Source organism: Engraulis encrasicolus, chromosome 14, assembly GCF_034702125.1.
Source record: "Engraulis encrasicolus isolate BLACKSEA-1 chromosome 14, IST_EnEncr_1.0, whole genome shotgun sequence".
NCBI lineage: Eukaryota > Metazoa > Chordata > Actinopteri > Clupeiformes > Engraulidae > Engraulis > Engraulis encrasicolus.
Window position 1 is genome coordinate 45,671,452 of NC_085870.1, and position 18,838 is coordinate 45,690,289.

Sequence of the window (18,838 nt, forward strand, 5' to 3'; positions counted from 1 at the left end):
CCTACAGAAAGTTCAAACCATTCAGTCTGGTCCAGTGATTGACTTCAGTGTGCTCACCACCGTGGAAGTAATGGCTGATGTATGCAGCCTAACATTCTGGCATGAACTGGTCCAAGGACTTGTTGGAGATGCATGTCACGAATCCCCAGGGCTACCACGTCAAGGTGAATTATAGCCAAGGATGCGGTTTGTTTTGCTGTATTAATGTCGTCTCCAGGTAGCCAACCACAGCCTATAGGTGTAATATTAGGAGGGTGGTTCCATGGATGAGGTATCAGAGATTTTATGACCAAGTCTATTTTGTCTTGTTTTTTGATTCAGAATGAACAGTGAAAACCAAAACGTAGCTGTCATCTTACTTAAATTCCAAGCACATTTCTGACATTATTTAAGATGTAGTTTACTAAGTTGTACTGTTTCCGATTGAAAATGGGAGCAGATTGTTTTTTATGATCACATAATTTCCTGTTCTCAACCATAAATTCAAGTCAAAACCATGTAGAATGACGACATTTGACATATTTGATACATGTACTGCATAGTACTCAGTTTTTCCTCTCTGTGTGTCAGTTAGAAACTGAATGCAAACCCCCATGTAAAACGGTAACAACACATCATTTGGGAAATTACAGACTGTGCTACACCACTGCTGTTCTGAAACTTCTGATTTTTATCTTAAGTGTGAGAGTCACAATCCGACATGTGAGAGCACAGTGTGAATATAGCATTTTTGGCCCTAGCATGCAGAGGGGACACAACACCCTGCCACTGGTGTCAAATGCTGCATAGCTGGCAGTTATAGCCCACTCGTTAATTCTGTACACGACTGCCTAGAGCCCTCAGGGTGTTGTATGAAGGACTACCACGAAGCCAACAATCCCCCCTCGGTTTAATTAAGTAGGAGTCCTCTCCAGCAGAAATTAAGACCTTTTAAGTGCCCCGATTTATCACTAAACATTGGATTTTGAGGAATACAGTGTCGTATTTAACATGCACATGCTTGAAACATACTTAAAAATAAAAAAGATACACACGTGTAAAATAAACGTTAAAACACGATTTAATAAAAAAATGCATTTCAGCACTACAAAATGTTCAATCCAAAGACTAAAAAAATAACACATTCCGGTGTTTGGTCCATGATATACAGAATGAGTATTCAGAACAGTCTCTGATGATTTGAGGCATTATCTTCTGTGTGAGGATATCTCCTTTCTCGACCCATTGCGCTCCCCCTTTTCTCTATCTCTCCGGTGGTCCCTCTCTTTATCCCTCTGTCGGTCCCGGTCTCGGTCCCTGTCCCTGTCTCGCTCTCATTCCCGCTCTCTTTCTCTGTCTCTATTCCTCTCTCGACTCCTATCTCTCTCTCTATCCTTTTCTTTCTTCCTCTCTCGCTCCCGCTCCCGCTCCCTCTCTCTCTCCCTCTCCCTCTCTCGCTCCCTCTCCCTCTCTCGCTCTCTCTCCCTCTCCTTTTCCCTCTCTCTTTCCCTGTGAGAATCTTTTTTGTGCCGCACCGGGGATAAAGACTGGCGGGGAGAGGTGACACTCCGACTGCGTCTGAAAAAGAAAGACAAACAGTATGGATTAAGTAACGGGGTTGGGGGGGAAACGTACATGTTTTGGCACACACAATTTGTTGCATGCAAGACCATGGATGGAATGCTATGCTACTTCCTCACCTGCGTTTAGGGGGAGTTGCACTCTTGGGTTCCACTCTTGGTCTCTCCTCACTGCGGCTAATTCGCTTTTCCCTAAAATTTCAAACAAAAAGACGAAATAGAGAACTTGTCAGTACTGAATGTATTCGAAAATATAGGAAATATGGTTCATTCGTTGTTGGATACATTTTAGAAAATGTATTAAAGCTTCCTGCTACTCCATATAATTGGGATGGCCTTTCATTCCACCCCGAAACCTACATTGCTTTAACATGCAGAATCCAGGTCCCACAAACACACCCACACACACTAGAAAGTAAACCTCTTCTTACTCGTTTCCATTGAGAAGTTTCCGGCAGGCGTTCTTCAGGAGGACATTACATAGAGAGGGCTCCTGGTTGGCTCCAGGATTCATAGGAGACACTGGGAAGAGGCAGAGGAGAATTTAGGGCTGGACGAAAGCAGGGCAGCACAGTGAGGTCATGCTGTTGAACTAAACTGTATATTTAATTTTATTTATTATTTTTTTTAAAGAAATGTCTTTCAAAACCTGAGTGTTTTATATAGAGCTCAGTGGTTACAAAATTATCCCATGAAGGCTAGAGGACTGGCCAAGACGAATAATAAATGAAGTAAATATGCTGGTTGTCATAATGTCAAATAAAAATAATATATTGAATTAGGGCTGCACAATTAATCGAAAAATAATCAAAATCGGGATAAAATAGTGAAATCGAACTCATGCTTTTGATCGTGATTTAATCGTGGCAATAGTGACCTACTTTTGAGAGCGTCCTTGAAGCCAGAACATACTGACAGGCTGGTGTTTCTGGCCAGAAATCTGTCAACTTAAAGGCCAACTTCCGATAAAACTCAGTTTTACTCACTCCTTTCGAAGATCGGACGGTCACCCCAAGTTAAACTCACTTGCAAGGCTCTCATAGCGGTGCGTCAACTCTCCTGGCTGTGTTTCCCGGTGTTTCCCAATTTACATAAATAATGCAGAGAAACGAGCGAATCACGAAAGCCTTTCTGTGTTTCGTCACGTCGAAAGAAGGCGTTGCCCACAAAGGTTTATATCGACCCATTTATCTAAAAACATGTCGAGTAATTTTTTTCTGCTTGTTTTCAAAACAAGCAACGTCTGGTGGCCCGAAACATAGCTTAGCTTAACTATCAGCTGGTTGCTACTCTCAGGTACACACACAGCACAAAGCCTCATACATAAAGCCAGCTCACTCTGGTTGCTCCGTGCCTGCAGCTCGCCTAGGGGTCGCTGTCGAAAGAGCACAGCCCTGAATGGAGCCTGCACGCCTCCGTTGGCGCCCCTATAGTGCAGTACCACCCGGGGAAGTGGCGAGAACTGGAGGACTGAGCCAATCAGAGACGCGTTTCTTCGAGAGCAGGAGGAGTGAGCCAATCAGAGACGCATTTCCACGAGAAACACGGAACACTCTCTCGTTTCTCCACAAGCCACCTTGCCAGCTTGCAAAAACGTCTTGAAACAAAGCAACCAGAACGTTTTTTAAAACAGGACCAACGCGTAACACATTCAATAACAATTGGGAACACGGCAATATTAATTAAATGACGTTGAGAGGCCATCTTTAAGTTTCATGCTATTGCCTTTACATAATTAGTACAATTCATTTTATTTTGCTCATCCTGTATGTAATTCATCCTTGGTTATATTTCATCTTGTTATAATTTTCAAAAAAATCTGCAAAAATCAATAATCGTGATTAATAATCGTGATTATGATTTTGACCAAAATAATCGTGATCATGATTTTTTCCATAATTGTGCAGCCCTATATTGAATGCACCATAAAGACTGCACACACACACGCATGCATGCACACACACACATCCACAAAAACAAGTACAGGTATGCTTCTACTGGTCTCACCAGCTTTGGAGGCAGGAGAGAAACAGGTGGGTGGCTCGAGGGTGGGTGTGGCGGCTGCAGAGATGAAGATGCTGACTTTGCCCTTGCTGCTCAGGGCGTCCAGGGCCTGCTTCGCCTCCTCCACTTGCTTCAGGAGGGCGGCCAGCGGGACGCTGGGCACCGTGTACAAGTGCAGGATCCTCCCGCAGATGTCCCGCAAGTCCTCCTCCGATGCGCCAAACAGGGAGAACCAAGGGGGGTCGACTGGCAGGGGAATCTAATTTACAACGGAGGCAAAAATATTGATGAGTGAACAAGTGAAGGAGACAGACAGACAGACAGACAGAAAGAAAGAAAGAAAGAAAGAAAGAAAGAAAGAAAGAAAGAAAGAAAGACTTAAAAGCATAAACTAAAAACTTCAATTTAGGACATTTGGCTAGTTTGTGCGCATTTCCAGGCCCCATTGTCAGTCATATTGACCACACATAATCCCTTACAGGGACATGGTTGGCCATGCTCTTTCCCCATGCACAGCTGGATACCAATAAGAACAGTAACAGAACACATGCTTTTTTTGTTTGCCTGTAAGTCTTGTGCATGTGCCTCCTCTGTCTGTTTGTCTTTATGCCGTCTTGGCCAGGACTTCCTGGGAGCAGAGGTTTTAGACCTCGAGGGGAACTTCCTGGTTAAATTAAGTGAATGGTCGAATAAAATAAATAAAAATGAAGTGACAGAACATGGCGAGACCTGTAGGAATCTGGAAGACAGGTAAATGCATATGCAGGCAACAGTCTCGGCACTGAACCTCAGAAACACGTCTGTCCTTAGGCTGTCATTCATGTAGTTCCTGCAGAAACAGAAAGAGGCAGACAACAAAAAGAGAGGGGTGAAGACAGCGGAAAGAAAGCTTTGTGATGCCCACCGTTTTTGAATGATAAACTTCCATGAACTGAGAATAACACATACAGTACACACTTACCAGGCCATCTGAACCAGCTCAGTATTCTTTTCACATTCTAAGACTTGGAGGTACATTACAATGATCTAAAACAGAAACAAAAACATAGACTTATTTAAAAGCTTTCACAAGAACATAATCAAAGTAGTACTGACTTTATATCAAACCGACAATAACAAAGCGTACAGAACCACATATCAGATCGTACTCGAACACAACTGTGAGAAACATTTTTTTTCCAGCTTTAAATTGTCTAGGTCTGATCACCTCAAAACCTGAGCACAAATCTTAACGCAACACAACTGAACTACTTAACAGTACAACCAGTGAAGGCCATATATTTGCATACATTTGCATGACATGCATGTGAAGAACGCTACATGAATATGTATGTGGTGGAGGCCAATGGTCTTGCCTTGTGCGGGTGTTTGACATGCACGCAGAAGCCCAGCTCCTTCAGCACCCTCCTCTCAGCTTTGATCACCTGGCCCTTCATGTTGATGTAATTGCCGTCCAAAGGCATGGGGCTGCAGCCTCTGGAGGAGGAAGAGTGGACATGGATGACCCATCAGCATTCATCAGCACAACATCCAAATGTCTTATCCTATGCAACTTACAATGTAGAGCATTAGATCATACAGCATACAGTTATGTTCTTGATCATCCTAGTCATAGATGAAGCATCATCATTCAGCATGAATCCAAATGTCTTATCCTATGCAACTTACAATGTAGAGCAGCAGATCATATACTGTATGTTCTTGATCATCCTAGTCAAGTTAGTCTGGTCCCCGCTTTTTGTACCCTTGATCTCTTTGGCTACTGCTGGCTCATACTTTGCTCTACTACGTGTAGGACAAACGTGATACTACAGCACAGACCTCAAATGCCTTTACAACCAGGGTCAACCGAAGGCGAGGTATGTTTCTTTTCTAGGCATGCAAAATGTCTATGGATGTCCAACATAAAATGGGTCCCCGTCATCGTTTAGCGTTTTATTTTTTTCTCTCTCTCTGCACTCTTGACTAGCAGATAATTCCAAGAGCTGACTGGCCTAAAGCCGAGCTTTTGCTCTACATTCACTGGGTTAAGCACAATGACTTGAGTGAGCACACAACAATTGTTGAGGTATCAGTTTTACCTCGACCAGCCAGTATCACAGCATTAGTGTAGATAGGGCAATGGATTGCCTTATTTTAAGTCATGTTAAGAGCAGGCAGCAGCTAGATGTCAGCAAAATCTCCTACTGTACGATTCAGCATTTCATACACTTGTCATTCCATCATCCTGTCAACGCAGCACAACTTGAGACAGGCAATTTATATGCGGCAGAAAAACACATTTCAACTTGAAATGCCATCCATTCATCAAACACATCTCATCATTTACTTTGAAGATCTTAAGACCATTGATCATCTAAAGACCATTTTAGTGACTTGCGCACTGCGTTTCAATTTAATATTCAGGACCATTACGGTTTGTTCAAATGAGACTGAGGTGTTGCTGTGCAGCACACCCCTCAGGTCTCAAACTCGCCACCTCCTAGTCAACGCAACAGTTCAGATATGGGAGGCACAGCACGATACCGCTGAGCTAAAGGACCAGTCCGATTGCTCAACGCTACCGATACTGTATGTATGAGGCTTCGGGAGGGAGGTTTATATCGTTCCACGCCACACTCTGCTAGTTGGCCTCTGTTACACTTCCAACTATGAATGCTACAGAAAGCATCGGCGTAGGGATCTTTTATGGAACCATTAATGTTGTCCAAAATTGCCAGCTAAAGATGCAAGTCTTGGAAGTCAATTGAGAACATGGAATTGACTACTAATCGAAAAAAATGACATGATTGGACATTTTTGCGTCAATCATATAGACTTGCGTCTCTGGACCAGGTCATGGGTTGTATGTTCGGCTGTGTGTGTGTGTGTGTGTGTGTGTGTGTGTGTGTGTGTGTGTGTGTGTGTGTGTGTGTGTGTGTGTGTGTGTGTGTGTGTTGTAGTACAAGCATTCTCACTTGAGTTTGAGTGTGAGTGTGAGTGTGTGTGTACAAAATTCCCTGCTTCATGTGTAAATTCCCTGGATTCATATGTTTAAATGCCTTACTTCTTATATGTGTACATTTTCCTATGTAAGTGACTTGACTATAAGAAATGTGGCGCTGTCGCTTTAAGAGACTGATCACGCTTTGAAATCATGTTATAGCTGCGTGATATGAGACATGCCCGGACATTCTCTCTCATGCAGTCGCATTCCCGGACTCTCCGACTTCGTTTGGAAGTGTTTCTGTGTTGTTGTGCGTGAATGTAACTGTAAGTACACATATTTTCTTTGTAAGGTTTTATTTCGTTTGTGCAGCCATTTATTTAGTTTCTACAGTCCTTTCTAACTTTGTATTGAAGCCTGACAATCGTTCTGTGTAATTGGAAATGTCTAGAATGTTCCGTGACCAGCAACGGCGTGTTAGCAATCCTGTACACGGATGGTCTTTGTTAGCATTTCATATATTTAATGCTGTACGATTTCCTGTACTGTTTTAATGCTGCATACATGTCAATTTAGTACTGTTTATCACCCTGTTATTACTACTGTGTGTGCAGTACTTTCCTTGTAATTATTATCCTCGAGTTGATATTGTGAATGGGACATCTGTAATGTGAATAACTTAGCATTGTCCTGTTTGTTCCTTTATTTCTGTCTTTGTATAGAAAACCACACAACGTAACTTCCACACTGTGAGACAACACATTATGACAACTGTACTTCAAAACTTCTCAATGTTTAATTAATAAATGGCAAGACTCAACCTCTAGAACAGCTGCATTCTTTCTGACTGAAGAATTAGGCCAGCGGGTGTACGACCAGTACTTTCCTCATCATAATATCCTACAAAATTGGTCCTTCTTATCGCCGGATTGTACATCATCTGCGTCATGGCTGCTTCTAGAGATGTCCAGGGTGAAGCACATCAGCCTTATCCTCGCCCCAGCCGGAGAAGACAACCTCCAGCCTACCTAGAGGACTATGTGCTCAGCCACCCTCGCCAATCATCCCCCTCCAGACCACACATGCCATCAACAGGGCATGCAACACATGTAAGTCAGAGCAACATTTTTTTCCCATCTGAGAGTGCTACCGCTGCTAGAGCATCTGCATTAGATCAACTAGAGGAGAGATGGAAAACTTTAAGCACTGCAATGGAACAGCTTGCTATGGAAATGGAGAATGCAAAGCGTGCCTCTTATCCTTCAAGTACTGTGGGCTTTTCTCATGAGTATCCAAGATCAACCTCTCCTCATCAGCAGTACAGTAGCAGTTTGCCAGACACATTCGGCTATGCACCTGTCACTACTACCCACACTGCAGACAGGCCTCCCTCAGATTACATGTTAGCTCCTCAAACATTATGGCCAGAACCCCCTAGTCACACTTATGTGCAAGAATTGAATCCAGTCATGCCTCAGCCACTCTTTCAGTTCTCCACATCGGCACTTCAAGGAGCAGCCTCCAAAGTAGGACCCTGGTTAGACATGGCACAACATAAGCCTCTTGCAGCATCGGTAGGCCTGACTGAGCAAGCAGAGAATGTTCAATCGGATGGCACTGCTACACCAGCATCTTATGGCTCTCCAGAGAGGGCATCCTCACTTGCCACACCTCTGGTGCCCCAGCCAGCACCGGTGCCCATGCCACGCCTGCCTCGTCTGCCACGCCTGCCTGGCCAACCAGCGTATGCTTCACCCCTGCCCGGCCAGCCTGCGCACGTGCCACCTCTGCAGGGACAGCCAGCGTCCGCGCTACCTCCGCCTGGCCAGCCAGCGCCAGCACATGCGCCACACATGCCCGGCCAGCCTGCACATGCGCCACCTCTGCCAGTCCAGCCAGCGCCTGTGCCACCTCTGCAGGGACAGCTAGCGCCCGCGCTACTTCCGTCAGGCCAGCCAGCGCCAGCACATATGCCACCCATGCCCGGCCAGCCAGCGCCCGCGCCACCTCTGCGGGGACAACCATTGCCCGTGTTACCGCAGCCAGGCCAGCCTGCACATGTGCCACCTCTGCCAGTCCAGCTAGCGCCTGCACCTGCACCCATGCCACCTGTGCCACGCCAGCCTGCACATGCGCCACCTCTGCCAGTCCAGCCAGCGCCCGCGCCACCTCTGCAGAGACAGCTAGCGCCAGCACTACCGCCGCCAGGCCAGGCAGCGCCAGCACATGCGGCACCCCTGCCAGTCCAGCTAGCGCCTGTACCCGCGCCGCCTGTGCCAGCCCAGCGAGCGCCCATGCTACCTCCTCCAGGTCAGCGAGTGCCTGCACAGCATCCTCCATGGCAGCCAGTGCCAAATCAGCCTCCGCCCATTCAAACTTATCCGCCAGTGCAGCCACCTGCTGGGCCTTGGTACCCTCCTCATGGGATTGCGCCACCGCAACCGGGGCACTATCCTTGGTACCCATACCCATATCCTGCTCCACAACCTGCGGCCTACCCTGCACCTGATACAGGAGCACCTAACTTGATGGAGATGGCCATCGCCTCATCCTATGGGATACCGAAGCCTAAATTGGTTGCTTTCTCATCTGGCAAAGAGAGTGACTTTATCCTCCTGAAAAAGGGTCTGGACACAGTCCTAGGGCCTCATCGACATCTGACAGAGGACTACAAGTTTCAAGTTCTCCTTGACCTTCTGAAACTTCCTGCAGCTTATCAGATAGCTAAGAGGCACCTGAACAGTCCACAGCCCTACAGCGCTGCGATGCAGGCTCTGGAACAACGATATGGCCAGCCACGGTCACTCATTCAAAGCGAGCTAAAGGCCCTGCAGCAAGCTCCACCCGTCCGAATTGGTGACGCCCAAGCATTTGAAGACTTCAGCACAGCAGTTAGCTCACTAGTGGGAATGCTACAGTCGACACGTGGCCCAGCCAGGTACGAGCTGCAGTGTGGTTCGCATGTTGACATCCTGCTTAGCAAACTTCCTGTGAACTACAGAGATTCCTTCGTTGAACACTGCTTGAAGCGAGGCATCATCGCCAGTGGGTCTACTACGACATACACTCTGATTGACCTGGCATCCTGGCTGGAAATTAAGTCTCAAACCCTCCAAATCTCTCGACGGGCCGCTGAAGGCGTTCAGGGAGAGCCTCCACGTCGAGACACCAAGTCCTCCAAACAGACCAAAGTGAAGACCTCCACTGTGTTGCTAAACACTGCTGCTACGCCGAAGGCAACTGCACCTGACACAAGTGCACTTTCCACATCACCAAAATCCAAGCGTGAGCGATTCAAGCCCTTTTGCCCATATTGCCAGTCCAACGAGCACTACCTGAATGGATGTTCTAAATTCACCAGCATGAATACATCCCAGAAGTCAGATTGGATAAAGGACAGAACCGCTGCTGGAGGTGTGGAAGAGGCCATAAACCCGACAAGTGTACTCTGAAGAAGCCTTGTGCCACATGTGGAGAACAGCACCTGTTGACTTTGCATGAAGTTGCAACAACGCAACAGCCCAGTGTTACTGTCAGCACTGTTTCCACAGTTGTTTACCTGGATCAAGCAAGTCACTCACGCCGAGTGATGCTCAAAGTTGTCCCTGTTCGCTTGTGCAATGGGAACAAGATCCTGGATACACATGCCCTGCTCGATGATGGATCTGAAAGGACAATCATACTTCCCGCTGCAGTGGACAAGCTTGGCCTCAAGAGGGAGTGTGAGTTCCTGACTTTGAGAACTGTCAGGCAGGACATAGTGCATCTGAAGGGAGCCTCTGTGACACTTGAGGTATCAACCATGTCAAACCTGGGTATCAGACACAAGCTCAAGAATGTTTTCACTGCTTCAGAGCTGAACCTCGCTGAGCAGTCCTGTCCAGCTGATGCTCTAAAGAAGAAATACTCCTACCTGAGGGATGTGCCAGTTGAGCCCTTCCACAAAGCCAAGCCGATGATCCTCATTGGGTCAGACAATTCACATTTGATCACTGCCATATGTCCAGTCCGCATTGGCTCACCTGGCTCTCCTGTAGCTGTATGCACAAAGCTAGGATGGGCCATCCAAGGGCCTGCGACGTTCCTGCAACAGCCCTGTCATCAGAGTTCATGCCTACACACCTCCTTCCTGTCACCTGCTCAAGAGCTACGACACAACGTGGAGAAATTATGGCAACTCGACACTCTGCCTCGTCGCAATGAGAAAGAGATCACACGCTCGAAGCAGGACAGTGCCGCACTCGCTCTGCTGGAAAGTGACACGGCACGGATCAATGTGGATGGCGTGGAGAGATATGCAACACCTCTCCTGTGGAAAGACAACCATACCTTACTCCAAGCTTCGCCCTCTGCTGTAATGCCTCTCCTACGAAGGGCTGAGAGACGGCTGTCGAACAACCCTGAGCAGGCCACCATCTACAACACAGCAATACACAAGCTGGAGAAGGAGGGATATGCTGTGAAGATCACCCGTGAGGAGGCCGACAGTACCGCTGGCTCATGGTATATTCCCCATCACATGGTGTTCCACAATGGAAGGGCGAGAGTAGTGTTTAACTGCTCCTTCACACATCAAGAGCAGAACCTCAACAACAACCTGTTGCCTGGCCCTACCCTAGGTCCTCCTTTACTAGGAGTACTGCTCCGATTCAGAGAGCATGCTGTCGCCATCAGTGGTGACATTCGTGCAATGTTTCACCAAGTTAGGCTGTTGCCCTCCGACCAGCCTTTCTTGCGTTTCCTGTGGAGAGACATGGAACAAGACCGTCAGCCGGACATCTATGAGTGGCGTGTACTACCATTCGGGACAACATGCAGCCCCTGTTGCGCCACTTATGCAGTCCAGAGGCACGCCCGAGACCATGTGAAGGGCAATGAAGATGTGATGGAGTCAGTCTTGACAGCCTTTTATGTGGACAACTGCCTCCAGTCCTTACCATGTCCTGAGCAGGCTACAGCACTCCTTGACAAGCTGAGAGCAGTGCTCGCCAAAGGTGGCTTCGACATCAGACAGTGGGCCTGTAATGTGCCAGAAGTGGTAGCTCATCTTCCCTCTGAGGCCAGATCAGAGGCCTGTGAGCTCTGGCTCTCCGCAGACAAAACAGAGCCCCAAGAATCCACTCTCGGCCTGAAGTGGAACTGCCTATCTGATGTCCTCGGTTACAAGAAGAGGTCAGTCTCTACCACCGAAGTGACCATGAGAACAGTGTACCGTGTACTTGCAAGCCAGTACGACCCTTTGGGGTTCATTCTCCCATACACCACCAGGGCTAAAGTGCTAGTGCAGGCATTGTGGCGAACCGATCGACAATGGGATGACCCCATACAGGATGACTTGCTCCCACTGTGGAAAGCATGGGAATCAGAGCTAACTGACCTCCAGGATGTTGCCATTCCTCGCCGTTACACCCCATTCAACATCACAACTGAAGACGCACAGTTACATGTGTTTTGTGATTCATCCGAGAAAGCTTATGGAGCTGTAGCTTACCTCCGAGTGGTAGATCCAGCTGGTCAGATTCATGTCTCCTTTGTCCTGGCACGGTCTCGTGTTGCACCCAAGCGCCAGCTATCAATCCCACGCCTGGAATTATGTGCAGCCCTAACTGGTGCACAGCTTGCCCAAGTACTGAGTACTGAGCTCACAGTACCCCTCACACGCTCCGTCATGTGGTCTGATTCTACCACTGTCCTGAAATGGATTCAGTCCGAGTCCCAGCAATACAAAGTGTTCGTAGGAACACGTGTTGCAGAAATCCAGGACCTAGTCGGGACTAGCAACTGGAGATATGTTGATTCAAAGAATAACCCGGCTGATGACATAACCCGAGGTCTAACCTTGTCCCAGCTCTCACAGCCTGGTCACTGGCGTTGTGGTCCTCCATTCCTACAGCTCTCACCAGATCACTGGCCTGTCTGTCCCTCCACTGTCCTGGATGATGCGACCGAGCTCAGACATGGTAGCTTCTGTGGCACCATCTCCACCACAAACATGCCACTGCCTGACTTGGATGCCTGCGAGACGTGGGAAGACCTCATACTTACCACGCACCAGGCTCTTCACGGGGCGGCCTCCACATCCCCAAGCGCATCTGAGCGCATTGCAGCTGAACTAGCTCTTCTACAGAGGACTCAGTTAGAGAGCTTTCCTGAGGAGATGACCGCTCTCAAAGCTGGTAAGGCCGTACCAACCAGTAGCCGACTGAGCTCACTCTCACCAACGCTCGACCAACTTGGACTGATAAGAGTCGGTGGGAGGCTTCGCAAGGCGGAGGATCTAGAGGACGACACGCTTCATCCTATTGTACTATCACCTGATCACCTTGTCGCTCGCCTACTGATTAGAGATTATGACAATCGTCTCCTTCATCCTGGACCAGAGAGAGTCTATGCAGAGATTCGCAGATCATACTGGATACTGCGCGGACGACAAGCCATCCGCAAGCATCAGAGGCTGTGCACAGAGTGTTGCAAGTGGCGCAAGAAGCCGGGGATCCCCAAAATGGCCGATTTACCCTCTGCACGGCTTCGCTTGAATAAGCCTCCCTTCTGGTCCACGGGGGTTGACTGTTTCGGCCCCTACACAGTCAAAATAGGCAGAAGACATGAGAAAAGGTGGGGCATCATATTTAAGTGCCTGACTACAAGGTGTGTCCACTTAGACCTCCTTACCCACATGGACAGTGACTCTTTCCTCCTTGCCCTACGGAGGTTTGTAGCAAGACGAGGAAAGCCATTCGAGATTCTCTGCGACCAGGGCACTAACTTCCGAGGGGGAGACCGAGAACTCGAGGAAGCCTTCGCCCAACTTGAACCTTCCCTGAGGGAGCAGCTTGCTGGACAGAAAATCTCCTTCCGATACAACCCACCTCATGCACCTCATTTCGGAGGAGCGTGGGAAAGAGAGATCAAGTCTGTCAAGGCCTCTCTCCAGGTTGTACTACGCGACCAGATTGTTCCAGAGGACGTCCTTGCCACCGTGCTGGTGGAAGTCGAAGGGATCCTGAACTCAAAACCTCTGGGCTACGTGTCATCTGACGTGGCGGACCCAGACTCGATCACGCCAAACCTACTCCTGATGGGGCGGCGGGATGCCTCCCTGCCACAGGCCTTGTATGGGCCTGAAGCTCTGCTGGGGCGACGACTCTACCGTCACAGCCAGGTCATTGCCGACCACTTCTGGAACCAGTTCATCCGGAGATACCTTCCCAATCTTCAACTGCGCCAGAAGTGGAAGGAATCGTCAGAAGTCCTCAAGGTTGGACAGGTTGTCTTGGTTATGGACAATCAACTGCCGAGAGCCATGTGGCCTGTTGGACGGGTCAGTAAGGTCATTATAAGTGATGACGGTAAGGTCCGGACTGCCGCAGTGGACATTAAAGGTAACACTTACTTACGCCCTGTGGCCAAGTTAATTGAGCTCCCTGAAATGCCCAGTGATGTAGCTAACTAGTTTAACTGATGGGCAGTTCATTTATGTTGTTTACAAATTTACTAGGTAAATTTGGGGGCGGCTGTACAAAATTCCCTGCTTCATGTGTAAATTCCCTGGATTCATATGTTTAAATGCCTTACTTCTTATATGTGTACATTTTCCTATGTAAGTGACTTGACTATAAGAAATGTGGCGCTGTCGCTTTAAGAGACTGATCACGCTTTGAATGCATGTTATAGCTGCGTGATATGAGACATGCCCGGACATTCTCTCTCATGCAGTCGCATTCCCGGACTCTCCGACTTCGTTTGGAAGTGTTTCTGTGTTGTTGTGCGTGAATGTAACTGTAAGTACACATATTTTCTTTGTAAGGTTTTATTTCGTTTGTGCAGCCATTTATTTAGTTTCTACAGTCCTTTCTAACTTTGTATTGAAGCCTGACAATCGTTCTGTGTAATTGGAAATGTCTAGAATGTTCCGTGACCAGCAACGGCGTGTTAGCAATCCTGTACACGGATGGTCTTTGTTAGCATTTCATATATTTAATGCTGTACGATTTCCTGTACTGTTTTAATGCTGCATACATGTCAATTTAGTACTGTTTATCACCCTGTTATTACTACTGTGTGTGCAGTACTTTCCTTGTAATTATTATCCTCGAGTTGATATTGTGAATGGGACATCTGTAATGTGAATAACTTAGCATTGTCCTGTTTGTTCCTTTATTTCTGTCTTTGTATAGAAAACCACACAACGTAACTTCCACACTGTGAGACAACACATTATGACAACTGTACTTCAAAACTTCTCAATGTTTAATTAATAAATGGCAAGACTCAACCTCTAGAACAGCTGCATTCTTTCTGACTGAAGAATTAGGCCAGCGGGTGTACGACCAGTACTTTCCTCATCATAATATCCTACAGTGTGTGTGTGTGTGTGTGTGTGAGAGAGACACAGAGTAATCTGTAATCCATATTAATGAGAGAAGCTTGATTGCCTATGCGTGTGCTGTGCTGTGCTGTGCCCTGGATTCAGCAGGCAGTACTCACTTGCGTCCCCTGCTTCCTTTCAAGAAGTGAAACACATTCAGCACGTCACGCACTCGGCGAGGCTCCTCTTCAATCTTGGAGGCCAGGTGCACACACGCCATGGCAACGGTCTTGGGGAGGCAGTGGGATGAAAGATGAAATGTACGAGTTCAGTGTGGCAGCATCAAAAGAAAATCATTGCAGGACACAATCTGTTTAGTCCCATTTTGTTGGATGGAGAACATAACTGACAAAAGCAATACTATATTTGTGGCATAAATGTTATCTACAGACAGACACACTAGACAAGAGGTGGGCAAACTCTGGCCCGGGGGCCACATGCGGCCCGCTGAGTCATTTCATCTGGCCCACAGAGCCTTAAAGGGACAGTTTGGTCAATTTCAACATGCAGTTGTAATGCTCACACTACCCTGGACTTGTCAGTGCCTGAGATTTTTTTTTCTTCTTCTTCAGCCGTTTCCGAGATCCTGGTCATTGTAATGGGGGCAGCTCTTTGTTTACATTTCAAAAAAACATTTTTATTTATTCCCAAAAACATCCAAAAGTTTATAACACATCAGCAGACAACTAGCAAACAGCAGTATCTTTTGGGAAAATATTTGGAGTTGGCCTATGTTTCATTTTTTAAAAATGTAAACAAACGCTGCCCCCATTAGAATTGCTCATATCTCAGAAAGGGCTGAGCCGAAAAATGTGGCATCACCAGGTACTGACAAGTCGAGGGTAGCGTGAGCAATACAATCGCATGTTGAAATTGACCAAACTGTCCCTTTAATCCAAAGTACCATACTTGCACCTAACATTCTAAAAAGAGCAAAGGGTGTTGCAGGTGTGAAATTAATCAAGTTCACATATAAATATTGCAATGTGCAGGAGTGAAATAGCCAACAAGCTAGGTCAGTGTACATTGCAGTATTTCCTATTGGCACAGGCATGTTGTCTGCGACATCTGGCCCTACGATCCATATTCAATGTGGCCCTCAGGCCAAAATAATTGCCCACCCCTGTCGTGTTTGTATAATTATAATAAAAACAGGTACTCGCGGAGCTGTGGCTGATGTTCATTTATTATTCAGAAGACTGACGGCTTGACGCAGCGAACGTCAAATGCCTCTCAATCAGGACCCCACACTTACACTTGACAGGTGCCTGTAAAGGTGCCTGATATAAATGTTACATCCTCCTCTTTTTGGAAGAAAACAAAACAATGAACACAATGATACACAAGCACTGTGAAGTCATTTAAAATCAATTCAGTTAAATGGGTACAGGTCTTTTCGTCGAATGGATTCTTGAGAGGGGACCATTCGAACAAAACGTTGGACCATTAGTATAAGGCAGGGGATCTTTAGTCGAGGACGGTCCGTCTACCGCAAAAGCCTACGAAAGGTCCTTAAAATTGAACTAAAGATCCTTAGGTTTCAACTAAAGGTCCCTTCAGTCTGCCTATATTAGAAATGTAAATCAGCTTTTTTAATGCAGGTTTTCTTAGAATCAGCTTTTTTAATGCTCATTTTAACGGTTTTGTCTATTTAAATATGTTCATTTTAACGGTTTTTTAATGCGGGTTTTCTTAGAATCAGCTTTTTTAATGCTCATTTGAACGGTTTTGTCTATTTAAATATGTTCATTTTAACGGTTTTGTCTAGCCTATTTAAATAGGCCTAAATCAGCTGTTAAGTTTTGTTTTTTGTTGATTTAAACATGTAAATCTATAAATAAAATGTACTTACTCGTTTTTACTGGTATGTTGTTGTTGTTTTTACGATTACGTCGTTACATTTTTTGACAATTTAGCCTACGTTTACGCCCTTACATTTTTTGACAACAAAGTTCGGCATGAACCAGAACACTAGGCTTATATAACAGTGTTGAAAACATTACAGAACCCATGCACCTGTGTTAAGTCCATGGCTACAGTAAAGAGAGAGAGAGAGAGAAGTTAAATCGTTACATTAACACTGCATAGGAGCGCTCTCTCTCTCTCTCTCTATCACTCTCTCTCGCTCTCTCTGCCCGGCGAGGCAATGTTCTTGGGCGGTAACTTTTTAGATGCGAAGCACCAGCAACAAGAGAATGCTGTCTGCCGACACTTTGATGTTTCTGATTCTGAGTGACAACAAAGTTTGCGCATGAGCCAGAGCACTATGCATATAACAGTGTTGAAAACATTACAGAACCCATGCACCTGTGTTAAGTCCATGGCTACAGTAAAGAGAGAGAGAGAGAGAAGTTAAATCGTTACACTCTGCATAGGACCGCTCTCTCTCTCTCTCTCTCTCTCTCTCTCTCTCTCTCTCTCTCTCTCTCTCTGTCTCTCTATGCCCGGCGAGGCAATGTTCTTGGGCTATAGTTTTATTAATTGAATAAGCTGGTAGCTGCCTATTTTGTTTCATAGCCTGTCTTTTATTGTTGGAAATCGTCCATCGATCCAGTCAGGCTGCCTATTTTATATCCTATTATTCCCGTGTGTCCTAGGCCTATTTCTTTTGTTCGAAGTCTAAATATGTGGTAAAACTGATTTACCCGCGATTCATATAGGCCTAATAATGGCACAAACTGAATGACAATAAATAGTTCGCGCATGAGGCAGAAAAAATAACAGTGTCGGAAAACATTATAGAACCCCTGCACCCCTGTTAAGTCCATGGCTACAGTAAAACAAAAACAAAAACACTAAGAGCGAGAGAGAGAGAAGTGAAATCGCTATATTAACACTGCATAGGAGCGCGTTCTCTCTCTCTCTCTCTCTCTCTAGTAATGTAGCCTATCTAGTATCTAGTAATCTAGTATGTAAATCAACTGTTTTTTTTTTGCTGTTTTCAGATGTGCTTCATAAATAAAATGTACTTAGGCCTACTCATTTTAACTGGTATGTTGTCGGTTTTTTACGTTTATGCCGTTACATTTTTTGACAATTATCTAGGTTACTTTCTAGGCCTACTCCTTACATTTCTGGAACAATATTTGAGAAGCTTTTTTTCACTTTTACGCCGTTACTTTACTCCGTTACATTTTTTGACAAATATCTGTAGGCCTATGTTACTTTCTACTCCTGACATTTCTGGAACAGTATTTGAGTAGCCCCAGCTGCGGGCAGAGAGGCGGGACCAAGCACAGCCTTGTCGCTTTGAATCAGGGCAGCGTGCGTCTACTGAGCACATTTGGTTGTCATGCAGCGAGTTTTCTGACTCAGTTTCTGACTTAGTTTTATTTTTACAATTTCATAAAATACAATTAGGAGGGAAAACCACCACAATATCCATACAACCAGCAGCGTCTGTAAACTGCTATCGTCTTTGAATAAATGAATAAATAATCACAATCTGGAGACACTCGGACGATAGTAGCCTACAAAAGTTAAGTTAAGTTAAGTTACACACTCAGCCACTGATGCCGGACGTTGGCTCGTCAATTACTTAATCAACTATAACACGCGCAATAGCCTACCCAAATGCAATTTACACACAGTTCCCAAAGCGACCGGCCGCGCGCAACGGATACCTACAGCAGCCCTGCCCCACCCCAGCGTGTAGCGCACAAGCCTACACTATTGTCCGAATGTTGTTATTTCAAGAAAGCAAACTGTCACTGTCCGCCGGCCGCTGTCGTGACATATTTTATTAACACTAGTATGTGAGTAACAAGTGAGGAGTTCCTTGATAGTTTGCTTAAGGGTGAAGTAGCCTACTCTTTAGGCTAGCGTTGCCTCCTCCAGCCAACCATCCGGCTCAAAGTGTTCAGCCTGTAGCAGGATCGATAGATAGCTAATGATGGTCAGGGCGCACATCAGTGGTTGTCTATGCTTTTTTCTGAAATACTGTCGCAGATCAGATAGAAATGATCCTGTTATGAACCCGAG

The 18,838-nt window shown here is 46.2% G+C and overlaps 1 protein-coding gene across 1 annotated transcript; it reads right to left on the reverse strand.

Annotated features, from left to right (window-relative positions):
- Nucleotides 1-1,037: 1,037 nt before the first annotated feature.
- On the reverse strand, nucleotides 1,038-15,276 carry LOC134462733 (cyclin-L2-like). Its single transcript, XM_063215916.1, has 8 exons — nucleotides 14,977-15,276; nucleotides 4,919-5,039; nucleotides 4,525-4,589; nucleotides 4,293-4,392; nucleotides 3,567-3,822; nucleotides 1,991-2,081; nucleotides 1,680-1,751; nucleotides 1,038-1,557 (listed from the first exon to the last, which is right to left on the reverse strand). Exons 1-8 carry the CDS (start codon nucleotides 15,075-15,077, stop codon nucleotides 1,314-1,316), a joined length of 1,050 nt encoding a protein of 349 aa, XP_063071986.1. The 5' UTR covers nucleotides 15,078-15,276; the 3' UTR covers nucleotides 1,038-1,313.
- Between the last annotated feature and the right edge of the window lie 3,562 nt (nucleotides 15,277-18,838).